The 20,580-nt window shown below is 41.6% G+C and overlaps 1 protein-coding gene across 6 annotated transcripts in view; it reads left to right on the top strand.

The window, feature by feature from the left end:
* Window positions 1-20,580, top strand: part of ABLIM3 (actin binding LIM protein family member 3) — a 186,473-nt gene that overhangs the window by 77,919 nt on the left and 87,974 nt on the right. For 5 of the 6 annotated variants that reach the window (XM_075600970.1, XM_075600969.1, XM_075600964.1 and 2 more), the window contains one exon: window positions 9,809-9,949. In XM_075600970.1, coding sequence (XP_075457085.1) covers window positions 9,809-9,949 — 141 coding nt within the window. The remainder of the gene's footprint in view (window positions 1-9,808; window positions 9,950-20,580) is intronic. The other variant, XM_075600965.1, reaches the window with a different exon arrangement.

Raw genomic sequence — 20,580 nt, 5'->3', positions numbered from 1 at the left:
AAAGATGGTCACATGAAAACTGACTTCTGGGAATTCATTTGTACTTCTATGTACTTACACTATATTAGTCCAGCTCATACTTTTCATGAATGGATTGCATGTAGCTATTGGTTATTGTACTGACCTCTGATGTGAAAGTTCAAAATGTGTGACCCAAAGCAATTACATCTGTCTTTGAAAAATTCCCTTGCCTTAAAAAAATAATAGATTGCAAGCTCTTTTGGACTGAAATGTATTGATCTTGAGCTATTTAGCATTGTTCAAAGCACAATGGCGGGAAGCTAAAAAAGTAATTTACTATTATATAGTATTAGTTAATTGTGCCTACATTATTGTAGTACTGTATGTAAAGTGATGATAATGTTAACAACAGAACAAAATGTTAAATATATGATTATCCTTAGGGTAGGAGTTGGCCATATTATTTAGACAGGGATGGTCCTAATAGACGCAAAATAGGAACAAAACAGAACTAAATGAACTGAAACTCACAGGATTTTTTTGATCACTTTTGTAACGGTTTTTCCCTCAACCCTTGGGAGATCCTCCTGTTACCAGGTGTATGGTGCATGCACCCTGTTGGTTCACAAGAGGCTGAGTTGTCCATCGATGGTTGTGGGGACTGCAGAACAGGCTTCTGGGGTATATACCCAACATTTACTCCATGGTACACAGCGCCTCCATCTGCCATAAGCTCCAGATGTATGGAGGCAATCTCCTACGGGAGAAACGGTTATCTCTCTCCCCAGTTAGATCACACACAGGCTGGAGGTATATTCAACTGGAACGGATTTATTCCTGTACACTTCACAGCTCACGGCAGGTCTCTGCCCAACATAGTCTCTGTTTTGGTCTCCCAAACTCAAGATGGTCCCTGGACCTTCACTACAGTTCAAGGGCCCCAGCAGCAGTCCCTGCTCTTCCCCAACCCTCTAGCAGGACCAGGGGAATAGGTAATCACTCACTCTCCCCCTTAGGGAAGAGGACCAGGACTTGCCAGTACCCAGCAGTCCTGCATGATACCTTGTCTCTCTCAATGGTAGAGACACTGCTGAATTTGGGGTTGCACCCCCCTGAAGTACAGTAGGGGAAGATACAAGGTCTCAACCCAGGATTGGGCAGAACACAGACATAGTCACACCTCCTCCCCTGTCACTGAAGGGACTGCCTGTGTGGGGAAAACCCATGATTAGTACTGGCACTGCCTGCTCTTACCAGGACTTGCATGCCAGTGAGGGCAGAATGGTAGCCAGAAACCAGCCATGACTAAACTTTTCACACACTCCACTTATAAGATAATAAAAATCATAAATCCCTTCCTCTAGTGAATCAGCACTATTGAGGGCTCTGGTCCAGATTCATTAAGCAGCATTAGCATTTTTAAAACAATGCAGGGGAAGCTGAGCGCGCTTGTAAGTCTGAAAAAATTGTTTATGTAAACGCAGAGTGCCGGTGAGCGTGTGTGCCCGCGCATAAGCGGGTGCGCATCGCATGAGCGCGGACTTGCATATATATATATATATATATATATAAAGAAAAAAAGAGGAGAGAGCGCACGCCCATAGCGTATAAAAGTTTTAATGAAGGGGGGAGGGGGAGAGAGGGGGGTAAAAAACGCACTTACAAAAAATCCATTAAAATCAAGCATATGTGATATACATAATCACCACCATCCGGTTTAGCTGAGACTCTTGGGGCACTCCTAAGCTCCGTTGGTAAGGGGCAACGTCACTGCAGGTTCCAGGACTGGTAGCACCATCCGGTCAAACTGCAGGCTTCAGGGGCCTCCGTTGGTAATGGAACACCGTCCCAGCAGATTCACAAAGCAGGTAAGCTATGAAATGTCCAAGAAAGAGGTCCCGTGTAATGCTGCCTCTAGCACTCGTGCCTGGATCAATACGCTCCAGCGCTTGGTGTGGACTCCAATGTCTCTGCGTCTGACGTCACGACGCTCCCTGACGCGTTTCGTCAGTCACGGCTAACTTTCTCAATGCTAGAGGCAGCATTACACGGGACCTCTTTCTTGGACATTTCATAGCTTACCTGCTTTGTGAATCTGCTGGGACGGTGTTCCATTACCAACGGAGGCCCCTGAAGCCTGCAGTTTGACCGGATGGTGCTACCAGTCCTGGAACCTGCAGTGACGTTGCCCCTTACCAACGGAGCTTAGGAGTGCCCCAAGAGTCTCAGCTAAACCGGATGGTGGTGATTATGTATATCACATATGCTTGATTTTAATGCATTTTTTGTAAGTGCGTTTTTTACCCCCCTCTCTCCCCCTCCCCCCTTCATTAAAACTTTTATACGCTATGGGCGTGCGCTCTCTCCTCTTTTTTTCTTTTTAGATACCCTGTGGACATGGTTGGTCCATACTGAGAGCTGCCGGAGACCCTGCATACCAGCACCTATACTTTTCATTGGACTATTCGAGGACTGGTTTATCCTTTTTTGCTTTTATATTATAATAATTTATTGTTCATGTTTTTGTGTGCCTGATATTATATAGGTCCACAATATTAGTATATGTGTATATATGTTTTGCTTATGTAATTAAGACATTTACATCATATCGTTATAGCACATATATTCTATTGTATATGTTCCTTAGAGGCGCAGCTTATCTCCCTGTTGTTTGTTATATATATATATATATATATATATATATATATATATATATATATATATATATGCAAGTCACCTCGCCAAGCGCCGCCCGCTCAGCGAGCTCAGAGCTAGCGGGGACGCAGCCTTAGACAGGTCTGCAACCCTGCCTTTCACCATTATCACCTAGCATACAGTGCTTCCACTGCAGCAAGGGATATACATCATTAATCAATTTACCATACTTACCTGAGTGCTGTCTGCTGATTTCGTGGAAAACGGTATTGTACATTTTAGGTTTTGTCCCCGCTGGCGCTGAGCGCGCTCATGCTTGGAGAGCTCTCCAAGCATGAGCGCCGGGTGTCCTTTAAATTTTAGCAAGCGCACTCGGGGGGGTTGGGGGGACGCTGCAGGGGAAGCTGAGCGCGCAAGGAAGTTTAAATAATTTATCTAAGTGCTGAGCTCCGGTGAGCGTGTGTGCCCGCGCATATGCGCGTGCGCATCGCGTGAGCGGAGACTTGCATATATATATATGCAAGTCACCTCGCCAAGCACCGCCCGCTCAGCGAGCTCAGCGCTAGCGGGGACGCAGCCTTATATATATAAATTAGCAAATTAGGACCTTAAATAATTTTACCTTCAGAATCATGGTTATTACTAGACAAACTGCTATTATTTATTTATTTAACTTTTACTGTGGTTTGGTGATTTTTGTCGAATTTGTACAGTTCCTGTAGATGTATCACTCCAAATGTAAATTGACTGTAAATTGGAAGCGCTCTCAGCATTGCACTCAATTTTCAATAAATCACCAAACGCAATTGTTTCAAAGGAAGAAAAATGCAATTTTCTATTGGATATCATCAGCTAAAACCACAACACTTACACATAATTCTACTACATACACCAGATGGGGAAAAAAACACCACCTGATAAGATTCAAGATTTATTGTAGGGAGGATCTAGAGAGTATAAACATCAATCATATCTCTACATACTGTACTGCAGACAGAGAATGAAGAGAATTATGAGGGCTGAGGATTCCTGAAACCATTCTCAGTTACTGTGTTTGCATGTAGACTTACTGGCTACTATTCGTAGACATACTGTGTGCGCCATGAAGAAATGTCCTGCGTTAAGCACATTCGAATGGAGATATTTCTGCATAGATTAGCCTACTCAATCTGGGTAAATATAAACAGCAGCCACTTCTGTTTGTTGAGTACACTGTTTTTATCACTGATTTAATAATGCTCACTGAATTTGGGCCTACAGTACAAACAAGAAACATTTGTCTGATTCATTTGTATTAAATTAGTGCCATTGTTTTGTTTGTTAGCTATTATTTCTTGAGTATATTTTGCTGCTTTGCGTCACAGTGGTATGTCTGACTTCAGTTCCAAGACCTGGGTTCAGATGTTCAAAAAGAAAACAGTGTTGGGATGAAGAGGGTAAAGAGCAGTGCTTAACATTTTCATAAGTGAGCTTGAAAAAGCAGCCATATAAATACAGCCTTGTATTTGAAGTGCTAAGCAGCTTTGCAGCAGACTGTTTAGCACCGTGTGTCTCTGTCAGGAGCGGCTTAGTGCTGCCATAAGTAGAGATACTACGCTGCCCAGACAGCAATGCATTGTAGTGTGGTCCAGATGTAGAGCTGAAAGCCTATTTATCCAAGTCTCATTGAAGCAAAACTAGTGCTATACTAGTACAAAAGACCTGCCCGGATATATCAAAGAATAATACGGAGATTCTTTCCTTTAATTAATTTGATGCTGTTTTTGTTCCAGTATTGCAGCAGGAAGCCTTTGATAAATGGCACCTAAAATGCCTCCATACAAAACCTACGGTTAATGCCTCCATACAAAACCTACACATAAGCATTACAATCAAGCACTTTTGCCCTCATCCCCATCCCCATTGCCCTCAGTCTGCTACCCATCAGGGAGATTTTGAATGCTTGTTTACATTAGTGAATTCTATGCAGTAATGCGTTCGCCTTGATCCTTTTTGCATTGTCTCCGAGCACATTGTGGGATTGCCCAGTAAATGAAATGATGGGAAAATAAATTGTCTTCTCTTTACGGCTGGAAGGATATGTTGTCTTTTAATATGCTGAGAAACAAAACCTTATCGGGGACTGTCCCTCTCTCCCTTTCCTCTGCACTCATCACTTTCCTGTGTCTTCTGGGAGGCAGGCAACGGTTGCTATGGACAACCCAGGGTTCCTTAGCAACAAGAACACTGTAAATATGATGGGTGAATTGGCACAAGTTACATTTACTGTTGGTTTAAATCAAGTATTCAACAGCTTTTCAGTGCCGGAGTGACATTTCATAAAAAGGGGGGCTGTGCTAATCAGGGTCATGGCTAATTCTAGATGTTGACCCTGCTAGGAGGGCCTACACTGCCATTGTACTTTATACTTGATACACAGGAGCACAAATACATGGTTTATGTCTCTATTTTTCAGTTATAGTTATTTGATTGTATTAACATTTAAAGAAAGTAACAAAATATATCACATTAACATTATGAAATGAACATTCTATAGTAAATACACCTTAGCATCAAAGATAACCACAAATGAATATATACATAAATATGTAACATAGATACCAACATTTTACATACATACTCTAGGGGTTATGTAGCAATGTTTAGTGCACCATTTTCTGGGCATACACAGGTTTTTTTTTATTATTATTTATTTATTATCCACATTTTTATGTACAGGTACATTGGACAAAAACAAAACAAAAAAGCGTATTAGATTATAGAGTACTTATCACATACTGACAGTTTAAATGATAAATACAGACATTCACGAAACAAAAAATTGACTGAAATAAAATCTAAAAACAAGTCAACCCCGTGTTTAATAATCCCAATTATCCCTGTTATTCCCATTTTGGCAGATGATTCTTCTCTAACATCTTTTCATAATGTTCTGTTACCAGTGAACTCTGACCATGGCCGCCTGAGAAGCTCAAATTTTAACCGTGTATCAGTGGTTATATATGAGAGTTGCTCCATCCTCATAACCTCCAATATTCTCGACTCCCATTATCCCATGGTGGGTGCATCCAGCTTTTTCCAGTTGGCAGCGATAGTACATCTTGCTGCATTCAGCATATGTATTAATAGAGATTTCCTAATTCTGTGCCCCTTGATCCCTTCCCTATTTAGTAGTAAAATACTCAGATCTTTTGAGATTCTAATCTTGGTAATATTGAAAATCCGCTCCACTATCACATCCCAAAAACGCTTTTTCTCACACTTCCACCAAATATGAAGCATTGTTCCCACCTCCCCACATTCTCTCCAGCACTTATTAGACGTTCCAGGATAACATTCATTCAGTTTATGTGGTGTATAGTACCACCTATACATTATCTTATATACGTTTTCTAAAATATTCGTTGACATCGAGGAAGAGCTGGCATTACTCCACATTTGTGTCCAATCGAGTGCAGAATATTCCTTACCCAATTCCTTTTCCCAAGCTAATACAAATCCTGGCTTTGATTCGGCTTTGATTTCCAATATTGTTCTGTAGATATATGATAGGCATACTGTACACAGGTTAAATGGAACCTGTCTTGTATTAGCATCGAATTTAGAGTTGTATTAACAGCTGCTCTTAATTTAAGACTCCTTCTTAATTAGGCACATATAGTAAGTAGATGCTAATCGGACTACACCAGGGGTGCACAATCTTTTTCCCCTGCGCCCCCCTGCTATGGATCTCCCCTCTCTTTCCATCCCCCCCTTCCCCTCCTTACCTTGGCTCCGGCATTGCCATGGCAACACTGCGTCACGTGACCTCGCGGCATCATTTGACGATGACAATGCGTCTCCAGAAGCCGTCGGAGCCAAGGTAAGTGATGTTACAGAGGCCTTCGCGCTCCCCCGGCATTTAATTTAGATGTCTTCGGGAAGCATGTGGGGCCTCTAAACCCCGCACCACTTGCAGAGAATCTCACGCCCCCCAGTTTGCACACCCCTGGACTACATTATAAGAACCCAGCATTTGCAACATTTTCTGGAGCTCTGGCTGCAATTGCTGCTCTATTGATGTATGGACTCTACTTGGCAATTCTGGATATTCTTTTGAATAGACTAAGACCTTGGAGAAGAAGGGAAAGGTTGTATTATAATGTATCCATATTTTCCTCTCTATTAAATGTGAGTTTTCATCCTCTCTATCTGGCGAACGCTTGTGTCATTGGTCATTGTGCTGCAGAGCTTCCTTCAGCTTGGCTCAGTTTTTGCAGACTGAGGTCAGTCTCCCATAAGTAATGTTTTTAAGGGTGTGTGCTGATGCAATTAAGCGCAAACGTTACTCAACTTTAATTATTACGCGGTTGTATGATTGCACAAGACGTAAAAATGACACATAGCCAATGGTGCTAATCCAAGGCATTATTATCATATTTTAAGATCAGCTGCTAATGTCTCTGAAGTGCCTAATTCTAACTTGGGTAATTATTCTAGAAATAGAATAATTATCCTCGGAGCAGGGACTCCTCTTCCTTAATGATACTCTTATGTCTGAAGCACTTATTCCCATGACCTGTTATTTATATTATTTGTTATTTATATGATTACAACATGTATTACTACTGTGAAGCGCTATGTATATTTATGGCGCTATATAAATAAAGACATACAATACAATACAAATAATGATGGTCCAGTGCTAAACTTTTAACGCCACCTCTATTTCTGCGATTACATCTAAACTCTAGATGGGCCCCATAAGTTACTGTACAACTACTTACATTGCAGTCTGTCTGACTTGTGTTTGTGAATTCTGCCAGTCTTATTGGTTCATACCATGTATGCAAACTGGGAAAAGCACAGTATTATTTTCTATATCTGTTAAATACATCACTGGAATCAAGAATGTACAATACATGGCAGGAGTTTTAATCATTCACTGATGCCATTTAACATGTCCCTTCCTGAATCTGTTTAGCCTTTAGTACTGGAAATTAGTACATGTGATACACTGGAATGGTCAAAGGTGCAGAGATGCCAAGGACTGAAATCAATGATATTTGGAGGATCTGGGCGACATGTTTTACTTTTTATTAAAACTACTGATTTTTATTAGTGACTCGCCAATAAGGTATATGAAACGCTGATGCTAAAAATCAATGAGACTCAAGAGGAGCAAATACTGTACATTGAGGCAAAAGTAGTGCAATTATAGGGTAGAAAACGGCGCCATATGTTTCAAATGAAGTACGGTATTTGAAGCAGCATCACTATCGGTCATTTATGATTTTTTCCTTTTGTGGCAACAATTTCTGACAGCTGTAAAGTGGAGTAAACCTTCCTGGCCAAGATCTGCTTTAAGACATTTCATTAGCAAATTCTTTACATTGTATGCGGCCACAGGCAGTAAATAAATGAAAAAAACTCTGTACCAAAGTGCACTTCTCTAAATGTTGATACATAGATCCCCAAATATCTTTTGGTACAAAGGCTATCTTGCATCTCCCAGTCTGGTTGGAATTTGCAGGCAAGTGTTGACGGGTTCTGATCAGGGTTGGAAAGGGTGAAGAAATAACCTGTGTAACCTTCATTAGCTGCGTTCATAACCCCCAAAGGTAAGAGCAGGTCAGGACAGCACCTCTTCTTCAGAATACTCAAGAGCCGCACAGCAAGTCTGCGCAGTGTATGAAAAGGGTATCTGTACAGTATGTAGCACTGGTGAGGAGTTTGGATGCAAACCAATGTGATCTTGAGTATGAATAGGCTTCTTTCACCAGGCACATGCCCGGAGATCATACTCCTCAAATTAATACATTCAAACCTCTTAATCAACCGCATTTTGGCACAGAGAGTCAAGAGAATGTGGAGTTTGAGGAATGTTGTTAACCTCTTCATTACTGGAACAGCCTGTAACAATGTGGTTCAGGCTCCCGCCCCATCTAAAGAGGCTGGAGTGGCAGAGCATCTCATAAGACAACTTTAAACCTTACCTAAAACTGTATGCATATTGGATGTGTGTAATTGTTACTCTTTTCTTCTTTGGGGGTTTGGCAATGTATACTTCTCTTCATAATATTGCAGCATATCAATTTTACAGCATTGGCCCTGAGCATGAAATATTATTCTCTGTACGTTCTCTGCACATTCTCCCTACTTACCAATTAGACTGTAAGCTCCTCGGAGCAGGGACTCTTCTTCCTTAATGTTACTTTTATGTCTGAAGCACTTATTCCCATGACCTGTTATTTATATTATCTGTTATTTATTTGATTGCCACATGTATTACTACTGTGAAGCGCTATCTACATTAATGGCGCTATATAAATAAAGACATACTGTACAATACAATTTTGATAGGTGCCTTCTAGGACAGTGTAAGATCTCTGGTTTTGGATCGAGAGTTTGGCCGCGTTCCACACGTTCCAAGAAGATTAGCATCTCCTGTCCCTTACGGCCCAAGCGTTAATAGGATTGGCATTAAAAAAAAAAAATTGCCACTATGGACTTTCCAACACATAAATGCCATTAATGGCGAAGATTGATCATAACAGTCTTTATAGGCTCTTGTGGTCATGTAAAAACCGAAGCACCTACTGTAGTGAAACAGTGCAAGCAATGCATGTTAGCCCCATGTTACTCCAATAGTTGCTTAGTGTTGTGACTGCATAGTGATGCCCTTTGTCCAACAGCTATGATAATATTCTAATCAGGGCCGCAGACAGCTTTCCCGGGGCCCAGGAATAAAGAAGAGGGAGGGGAGGGATAGATGGGTGGTGCCGAGGGAAGGGCCCTGCAGGCGAGGAGAGAGGGGAGGGACAGATGGGAGTGGCAGCCCCAGGAAAGGGGAGGGCCTGGCTTGCCTTCAGGAGAGGAGAGAGGGGAGGGATAGATGGGAGCGGCCCAGGAAAATGCGAGGGCCCGGCTTACCAGCACATAGGAAACTGTAGAGTTGTCGGCAGGGAGGACGGGGCCCTTGACTATTCGGGCCCGGGACAGACATCCCATCTCTTCCCCCCCAGCCGGCGGCCCTGATTCCAATACTTATGTGCCCTTCAGTGCTGCTTATTTAAAGACTGTGATGTGATTGTACTGCCGGTTTTTGTTATGTGAGATCTACAAAGCATAAGAATTAATATTGATAAAGTACAGGAGTGTTATTCACACGCTAAATAAAATGCCTCTCTTCTTATCTTGTGATTTTCCCCAGCAGTGCCCTACAAGCAGAACTCCTACAGTCCAGCAGGGAGCTCCGGTCCCATCCAGTGTTTTCGCTGCAGGGATACCTGCAAAGGAGAGGTGGTGAGAGTGCAGTCTAACCACTTCCACATCCGCTGCTTCACTTGCCAAGGTACCTGCCAGCCGTCTCTGTGTCTGGGATTAACAGGATCCTGAATAGAATGGGTGATGAATATCACACACAGGGGCTTATGCAGAGAGGAACGTAAAGTTAAATTTCGCCAGGTTAGAGGCAAAAATTTCCTCATGTAGGCAGTTACTGGCGAGAACATGGCGGGCCAATTCAAATTCGCCAGACGTGTGGCGAGAAGCGTGATTTCGCCAATGCGGAAACACGCACGATTCCAGTAGCTCCGATGCGCATGTACGCGCCAATCGGAGCTACTAAATGGCGCGTTCAGGGGAAATTTTGCCCGCCAACAAAAGTTGGCTGTGTTGTGGCCAGATACCGCGCGCCTCAGAATGGCGAGTTTCACGCCAAGTGAAACTCGCCTAATTAGTAATTTCATGCACACCGCGCTACCGGAGTACCCTGCATAGGACACAATTAAATGCCAAACCTTTCTGCTCCGTACCTCTCTGCATAAGCCCCACAGTCATTTACACACTTTTCAGTGTCATATTACACAGTGATAGAATTGCTTATAAAGAGTGACTCACTGTTAGTGCTCATTTGCATGTCATTACCCAGAATCCCTGGCTGCAGTGGAAGCAGTGTTTGCTAATCGATAATGGGGGGAAAAGGGTGGCATACCAGTCTGACGTGCAAATGTACCCACAAGTGGTATTTTTATTTGCTGTACACCAGTGGGTTCCAAACAATACATTTGGTGATTTGTTTTGCCCCAGAATTGCACCACTTTTGCCTTGATACAGAGCCACCTAGAGTTTTAAGGCCAAACCAACCAAAATACTATTCATATTCATATTAAGTCCATTTACAGTACCTGTCTGAAAGTGCATTGGTTAGTCCTAAAACCTAGTGTGGAAAGTGGCGGTCTATATAAACCTACAGTAAGAGCTATCAGGGCACAAATTAATAAGGCTGTTTGGGTTACGCTTTGCTAAAAAAAAATTCTGGTTATTGAAACATCAACATTTAATTTTATATAAATATATATATAGTCCAAAAATTACCAGGTTTGACACTGGCAAAGAGAGACAGCACACCGAGTTATTCCAAAAGCATATGTATTAAAACATACTGCCACTGCAACCAACCGACGTTTCGGTCCTCAGAACGGGACCTTCTTCCAGGTAATGCAATAGTCCCGTTCTGAGGACCGAAATGTCGGTTGGTTGCAGTGGCAGTATGTTTTAATACATATGCTTTTGGAATAACTCGGTGTGCTGTCTCTCTTTGCCAGTGTCAAACCTGGTAATTTTTGGACTATTGGACTTTTATGGGACAAGCATCTGTCTTTATGACATGGAAGGTGTAGTGCATTTCTGGATTTGCGTATATATATATATTATTTTATATATTTTTTTTAATATACATTTTAATAATATATATTATTGCGTAAATATATATATTATATTATTATATATATATATATATATATAAAACAAAAAAAGGAAATTTTACAGCGCAATAATAAGGAGGGTAACTAGTGCGAGAGTTAAAGAAATGGCTATATACTTCAAACCAGGAGTTGAACATGTAACAAAACAGACAGACAACCATATATGACAAGGGAAAAGGGAGAGAGAAAAAGGGAGAATAAACCAGCAAAAAAATGCCAAATTGCAAATAAAAAGCTGGAGATGCCGTGCAGCTGTCAACAGGATCAATCACATCCCACGATTTACTGCAAAACAAAAAACAGTGCAGCCTCCATAGCGTAACTCTGGGTATTGTCTGGGTAGTAATGAATACTCATCCGGTACACCTCCTTTGAACGGCTGAATCCTAGTGTTGGGGGGGGGGGTTGACGCGTGCACATCTGAGTAAATGCCAATTACTCCAAATCTGTGCGCTCACACTACCTTCCCCCGGCAAGCTCGTACTGTTCCACAGTAGGTTCCACAGCTCCTCGGCTACGTCAGAAAGATACTCCTTCCTGCTACTAGATTCCTTAATATAGTTACATAGTTAAAAAATAGTTACATAGATACATAGTAGATGAGGTTCAAAAAAGACGTACGTCCATCAAGTTCAACCTATGCTAAATTAGACAACAGATACTTTATCATATATCTATACTTACTTGTTGATTCAGAGGAAGGCAAACAAAAAACCCCAGAGTCATATCATCCAATGATATCTCATAAGGGGAAAAATAAATTCCTTCCTGACGCCAAGAATTGGCAATCGGATTTATCCCTGGATCAACATCCTTCCCATGTATACTTATTTGGTATATCCCTGTATACCTTTCCTATCTAAAAAGATGTCCAACCTTTTTTTTTAACAAATCTATTGTATCTGCCATCACAGTCTCCATGGGTAATGAATTCCACATTTTAACTGCCCTTGCTGTAAAGAACCCTTTCCTTGGTTGCTGGTGAAATCTCCTTTCCTCCAACCTTAAGGGATGGCCCGAGTCCTTTGTACTGCCCGTGGGATGAATAGTTCTTTTGAAAGCTCCTTGTATTGTCCCCGAATATATTTGTATATAGTTATCATATCCCCTCTCAGACGCCTCTTTCCTAATGTAAATAAATCTAATTTAGCTAGTCTCTCCTCATAAATTAGATTGTCCATCCCCTTTATTAATTTGGTGGCTCTTCTCTGCACTCTCTCTAGTTCCATAATGTCTTTTCTTAGGATTGGTGCCCAAAATTGTACTCCGTATTCAAGGTGTGGTCTTACTAATGCTTTGTAAAGGGGCATAATTATGTTTACTTCCCTTTCATCCATTGCCTGTTTGATGCAAGATAAGATCTTGTTTGCCTTTGCAGCTACTGCATGACTTTGGGCTCTATTGCTAAGCCTGCTGTCTACAATCCCTCCTAAATCCTTCCCAATCAAGGATTCCCCCAGTTTATCCCCATTTAATTTGTAATTCGCCTTTTTATTCTTGCATCCCAAATGCATAACCTTACATTTATCTGTATTAAACCTCATCTGCCATTTACCTGCCCACGTTTCCAGTCTCTCCAAGTCCGTCTGAAGAGAAATTTCACCCTGCTCTGATTCTATTACCTTACACAATTTAGTATCATCAGCACAGATAGAGACTTTGCTCTCGATGCCAACCTCAAGGTCATTAATAAACAAGTTAAAAAGCAGGGGTCCCAGCACCGATCCCTGAGGTACTCCACTCACGACTTTAGCCCAACCTGAAAAAGTTCCATTTATGACAACCCTCTATTGTCTATCCTTTAACCAGTTTTCAATCCAGGTGCATATATTATTACTGAGTCCAATTTTCTTTATTTTGTACACCAACCTCTTGTGTGAAAGCGTATCAAAAGCCTTTGCAAAATCTAAGTAGACCACATCAACTGCATTACCCTGGTCTAAATTCCTACTTACCTCCTCAAAGAAACAAATAAGGTTAGTTTGGCATGATCTATCCTTCATAAATCCATGCTGACTATTACTAATAATTTTGTTTTCCATTAGGTATTCCTGAACATTATCCCGTATTAAACCTTCAAGTAGTTTCCCTACTATTGACGTCAGGCTTACAAGTCTGTAATTCCCCGGTTGTGATCTAGCTCCCTTTTTAAATATAGGCACCACATCTGCTTTACGCCAATCTTGTGGTACTGAGCCTGTGCAAATGGAGTCCTTAAATATGTATTTTGTTGTCTTCCCAGTACCAGCAAACACTCTTAGGTACCCATTAAGGGTTAAAAATAGATTTTCTTTTAAGTAATTATATATGGACAATATAAGGGTAATCAGACCCTTTATGGCACCACCCATGATGAAGTCGCTTTTACCACTTCGACGAAACGCATAGGGTTATAAACTTGAGCTGTCTGAAGGAATCTGGGAGCAGGAAGGAGTATCTTTCTGACGGAGCTGAGGAGCTGTGGAACCTAACAGGCAGTACCAGCTTGCCGGGGGAAGGTAGTGTGAGCGCACAGATTCGGAGTAACTAGCGTTTACTCAAATGTGCATGCGTCAGACCCCCCTACCCACCACCACTAGGATCCAGCCCTTCAACGGAAGTGTACCAAATGAGTATTCATTACTACCCAGACAATTCCTGCTGTAGTTACAGCTCAATGCACATATTCTGTCCATTTTTGTGAGTGGCATGTTTTTATCTTTTGGAATTTATTAAATATTATCACAGAGTTACGCTATGGAGGCTGCGCTGTCTTCTTGTATTTTGCAATATATATATATATATATATATATATATACCTGTATGCTGCAATCCTTATATTGATGTTCAGGATTATATATTTGCTTATTGTATGCCTTTTACACCTCTGGCCGTGACACTTTTAAATTGTGATGAGATTGTTTATTATCATTATTTTACTGTTCTCCATCTTCCATCTGTACTACTGTATGCTGAGGACATTTTAATAAATAATACATTATAATCAAGTGGGTAATGTATATTGGGGGTTATGTACCAGTATCTCGGCTCCAAAACCATGGCAAAACTGGAGCAAACAAATGCACCGGTTTTGCCGACAGGAGACATTTATACATAACCCCCTTGTGTGCAATTTTTTATCATGTTGACAACAATACAAACAGATAATTATAATTAAGTTTGGTCTATTACTTTTTGATGTCACCAGTAAAACTGCCATGTGCCTCCCCATTAACGCCAATGGGGAAGTCTCAGTGGCCTATGGGGTTATTTACAAATGTGTCCAAATCAGTGCAAAAGAAATGCACCGGATTTATCAAGGAAAAACTCCAGTTGTTTTCAATGGGATTCCTTTTATTTGATATATGTGGGGCCGTTTTTTGCACTGGGGTTTGCAACCTGGAGAGTTTAGTAAATAGAACCCAATGGGGTATATTCTCCGAGATCCCAGATCTCTGTTCTATGTAGTCTGACACAGTAGCTCCATTGAAGTCAGTACGTCTTATACGATCTCACATCTTATACAATATACATCTATGTATCAAGACAGATGTGGTGTAAAGTGCACCTGATTTATCACAGATAGACGACCCTCCAATTGCTTTTAATGTGATTTTGCATTAGCTTTCACTGCACAATATTGCGCTGTAGTAGTAACACAGAAGGCTGTATCTTGCAAATGAAATTAACCTGCGTGTTATTCTACATTTTATTAACTGTCAGAAACGGTGTGGAAAAAAAAATTTCACCTGCCACTTGGCTGTCAAAAATAGGGTTAATGTGACAGTTACTTAATATAGTATGCAGCGGCTCTAGTGAAGCTAATGAAATGTCTAGAAGGCACCTGTATTGCTGTATAACTATTACGCAGCGTCATCCATCACAGCACAGACTCGCTCGGCTCCAGAATAACGGGCCAGTCATGGAGCTTTTCAGAAATGTGATCTGGTTGGCTTTTCAGCCGGGCTGTGTAGTGTGTGGGAAAGAGGTGGCTTTTAGAAATCATGCACAAAGACCGGCACTTAACTCCTTTAGTGCTAAAAGCCCAGACATGTCGCTGGAGAACATTTATGGAGTTTACAGTCTTACATTAAACATAAATCAAAATGCCAGCATATTATCTCATTTTTGGTAGCGTGGCAAGTGATGGATGCTGACAATATTTACATTGCCCCCAGTTGGGTATTACTTATAGGTAGGTACCAGGCTCCTGATCAGCAATACAGATTCAGCCAGTCCAGGTTTTTTTTCTGCCAGAAGGGTGTGACATATATTGGACATGCCTTGTCAGGCCTGTCCCTAGGCAGTAAACAGATAAAGCAGCAGGTCTCAGGGGGCGGCAAGAGGGAAAGTGTAACAGCCCTGCTGCTTAACTTTTTTAAGTACAAGGTTGAAGCACAGGGTCTCTAGGTTGAACCGCATTAATTTCGATTCCGGGGACCCCTAGCTTCCTGGGATACTTACCTCCTTAGGGGGTGCTGGTATCTCAGCTCAGGTTTAAAGCCCCTGGTCACATAGGCTAATAGAAAGCCCCCATTGATGTCACGGCTTCATATTGGCCCATGTGATGGGACAACTAAACCTGAGCAGAAGATACCAGCATCCCCTAATGAGGTAATTATCTCAGGAAGCAGATGCCAAAATGACTGTGGATTTGCTCTGGAGACCCCCTGCTTCCTTCCTGGAGGGAGAGGGGATTTTTTTGCAGACCTTTTTGGGGGGGGAGGGGGGGAGTGAGCGGGGTGCATTATAAATAGTGCTTGCATAGGGGCGGCATATAACCTAGGGATGGGCCTGCTTGTAATGCTTTGCAGGCCCCTCTGGCAGGGAAAGGATTTCACCTGGGCAGTGGCATACCAACTGTCCCGCTAAACCCCACAATGCGGGTGGATGGGTCCAAGAGTGCGGGGGGCCGGCCGGCACTGGAAGTAGGATAAAAAGATTGCGCTCCCCTGGCCTAGATGATCAAAACTGTGTGAATTACAATTTATGAATGTTATATAATGAAACTATAATGATACTGTATTTTAATGTTCTCTTTGTGGCCCTTACTCCATATATTGCGAATTTGCTTCCCTGTTCTGTATATGATTTAGCCCTATTCGCAGAGTGACCAGATTTGTCCCGGTAAATGTCACGCATGCGCAGTCAGCGCAGACCGACTGCGCATGCGCGAAGAGAACTTGCCAATCACGCATGTGTGATCGGTACTTGCTGGCTGCTTGTGCACATGCGCGATCGCCATATGTGTTTGCTGGTCGCTTATGTGTCGCTCATGTGCATGCGCGATCACAGCTTGCCAGTCATTCATACGCATGAGCGACCGGCATATGCCGATTGCACATGCGTGCCTGATGCGTGCCGTTTGTGCATGAACACAAGCAGCTGGCAAGGGCCGATCGCGCATGCGTAGTCTGCAAATGTCGATCGCGCATGCGCACGAGCAGTTGGCATGTGGCGATTGTGCATGAGCGATCAATGGGCTAAAAAAAAACCCACCCCAAAAAAAGTCGGGACAGAGCCCTAAAAACTGGGACTGTCCTGGCTAAACCAGGACATCTAGTCACTCTACCTCTTTGTCCAAGTAACATGAAACTGTGAGGTCCTTGGAGCAGTCTCCTTATATTGGTCCATGTTAAAAACACTGGTACTGTATTAAGCGAACAAATAGGAGAATAGATAGGACACTGCATTGTGATGTCATACTGTAAAAATAATCAGACTGTAACTTTTCTGTAAAAAAAGTTTTTTGTGACCTTTTAATGTAAATATAAAAGTCTTACAAATCCGATCAGAAAATAAGTACCTGAGGTTATCCAAGGAGTGAAATCCCCAGTTAACCTATGTCCTTTTTAATAATGTGTTTCCAGCTTTGATATCCACAGTATGTGCCAGTTCATATACAGCTATGCTGAGTGTGCGCACAGCTTGTAAATTGCTTAATTAGATGCATTTTAAGTGTTATGTGCTGAAGCACTAGCATTAATTATTAGAAGTGATAAAACTACCGATTAGAAACTTATGCTTTACCATTAACAATCAACAACATTACCATTCGAGGAACTGAATTAACAGAATTAAATTACATTCTTTAATTCCCTATCATTATGATCTAACTCTATAAAAAGTTACATCTATCACTTGTGTACACTAGATAATATATGAGTAACCAAAAATAATACATCTGTACTTGCAAAGGCTGGTGACTCATAAACCATGATATTAAAGGTTGAGTGGACAATAAAAATGAATAAAAAGGAAGAGATCTCTACAGCACAAGAATGATATTTTTTATTGTGAGTTATGCTTCCATCTATTATAGCTTTAATTTACTTTTTGTCATCTTCTATGTTGCCTTCTATACTATGAAATTGGTAGACTTACACTCTGCATAATTCTTCTAATTTATTGCCATCGTGATCTGTATTTCATCGAGGTTACAAACGGGATTTGTATACGTGAGTCACTTCACTGTTCTTGATGATGGTGTAATGAATATAATAATTTACAGGATGTGATGCCCGCCGGTAAATAATCAGACCATAATATGTATGCTTTCCGTTCACTTTCACAACCTTGTGTATTGTCCTGATGCATATATGACCCCTGAGCCATTCATAAGAGGACTGTTACTATCGTTCTAGCAGTATAGTTTGGGATTGAAACAGGAAAGTCAAAGAAAAATTGGAATCAAGACATTGGAATATATTTATGCACACGTAACTGCTTACATTTGCATAATAATTACAATATTTCTTACATAACGTTTTAATTTCAAAGTGTTTTTTTAGGATAGGATTAGAATTTATTTGGTGCCGACATATTGCATTTCTCATTAATGCCGCTTGTACATACATTTAAAATTATTTGAGCTTATACTACATTTCTATGAATCCTTCTTGATTCTATGGGGCTCGTTCACTAAACTTCGATAAGTGAGAATATAGCACATAAATGCCTTTATAGTGCGATATTGCCTGTGTTGCTGTTGCTGCTCAGAAAGCTCCGATAATAATAGTAGTACTATAACACTCTGGCTAAAACAAGCCGTGTGATAAGCCTAAAAATGCCGGAAATCGATTTTTTTGCCAGAAATGTTTTGTCAATTGGATGTTGCATTGGGCACCCCTGTCTTTTGTTGTATACATTTGCCACGCCCAGCAGCTCTCTTTTTGACATAAATATATATTCATGATGTGGTGGGTGTGGGAGTTTGAGCTTTCTGGGAATGTGTGAGTTAATCAATTTCTAACTGGTAACAGTTGTATGGAGGTAGGTGGCACCTCCCCCCCAGAGCTCACTCCTCACCTTTTTAACTTGGGAGGTCTTTTTACTTTGCTGGAACAGGATCTACTATGGTTCTCTCCCCTCATACCGAGGTAAAGGGAAGGGTTCACAGTGTAGTGTAGGACCTGCATTAAGTTTGGTTATACCATGACGTGGTACGCAGGCTTATGACACTTTTGCCAAAGGGTTTAACTAAATAACCAAGTAAATATTATTTTTATTGAAGTATTTAAATGTTATACTTATTACTTTATATGTTTTGTCAATTGGATGTAGCATTGGGCACCCCTGTCTTTTGTTGCAGAAACATATACATCAAAAGATACACAGGTTATTATTACTCAGTAGTGACAAATTATTGAACTTCTAGAACTCGGCATGGGAAGAAGGTAGGCAAGGTGGGGTGGGGTAAACAGAGGACCTCGGTTTCCAAACCGTGTTTGGGGAGACCAACCATAATAGGTCCTGTGGTGCGAATCTATCGCGTTCACAGGATAAATGAACATGGGGGGGGGGGGGGGGCGTTAAGGGTCAAATGGCCAAACGGCTTAACGCCACAATGCTCCTTTGTTTGGGAGCTAAACCTTCAGTGATGTTAAAACAAAAGTAACACCCCAAAAAATGCGGGGTGGATTGTATGTGTGGTCGTACACATCAAAAGGTGAAGAAGGGGGGGGGGGGGGAATCAAACATTGTAATTATTTACATCACCTTATCTTTTCTCAATTTTTGAAGCATTGAGTAGATCAGGCTGGCAGCCAGTGTTTGGCTATCTGAAAACCTATATTTGGTCTATGGGGGAAGAGAAAAAAAAAGCAGGGTAAAATATATACATAGTAACGCAACCTTTAATGCTTAATGTATAATAGAGAATCAGCTATTGAACTTTGGGAAAACATTTCTGGAATGAACAACATGTAGACCTGAACCCTACTGTATATCCATAACATACTTCTTCCTGGAAAACAGTTTCAGGTTGGACCTTCATGTGCTAACCGCTCTGAGTGTTCGGATTAGTTCAAACTCACGATCAAACTCTAAATGTCTCGAAACCTATAATTAGCTTAGAAAAACAGTTCCAAAGTGAGCGGCATAATAACCTGTAACCTTAAACTAGAACACTTCACAGCATGAGAAGCTGTCATCAGTAGCTTCTTGATGAACAGTCCATCATGGTCTTTCAGAGTAGTTCAAGCTGGCAAGTGGACTCCAGATATCATCGCAACCTATGTTTAACTTTGAAAAACATTTCCGGAGTGGACACCGTATCCACTTGTGTCTTATGTCCAGAACACAACTCGGCTTGCATGCCATCTTAGATAAGTACTTAGTGAATAACCAGCTCTAATTTTTCAGGTGGGCTGGGTATTTGTTCGCCTTGTGGTTGGAGTCTTCACCCATGCCGGGCACTGTGACTGGGGGGAGAGACGAGTCTGCTGGGGAGCCTCCAGGTCCTCTGGCTCAAGTAGACCCAATTATCTCAGTTTCTCTCCGCCCTCTTCTGGTGAAAGAAGAATATACATTGTTTCTTGGTCGGTAAACAGTAGCTTGCACGGGAAACCCCTGCGATAGCGGATTTTATTGTTCCGCAGAGTATTGGTGATCTGCGCGTACATTCTTTGCTTATTCAGCGTGATTTGGGCCAAATCCGGGAAGATAAGAAGTTGAACATTATCTTGCTCTATCTTTGGGGTGGAACTAGCAGCTCTGAGTATCTCCTCTTTGGTACGGAAGTAGTGTAGACGTGTGATCACATCTCTTGGCTTTGCTGGGTCCAGGCCTTAAGGTCTAGGAAGCCTATGTGCTCTGTCCATCTGGAGTTTATCTTCCCTGACACACATTTTTTATAGTGCGTTAAGTTGCTCGCAATGCACTGAATTTATAGAGGTTTAGTGAATAGGCCCCTATGACTGGGATTCACTAAGGCTGCAGCCACGCTGCCGCTGAACTC

This window comes from Ascaphus truei, chromosome 5 (assembly GCF_040206685.1).
Source record: "Ascaphus truei isolate aAscTru1 chromosome 5, aAscTru1.hap1, whole genome shotgun sequence".
Lineage (NCBI taxonomy): Eukaryota > Metazoa > Chordata > Amphibia > Anura > Ascaphidae > Ascaphus > Ascaphus truei.
This window is presented reverse-complemented; position numbering and strand designations above follow the sequence as displayed.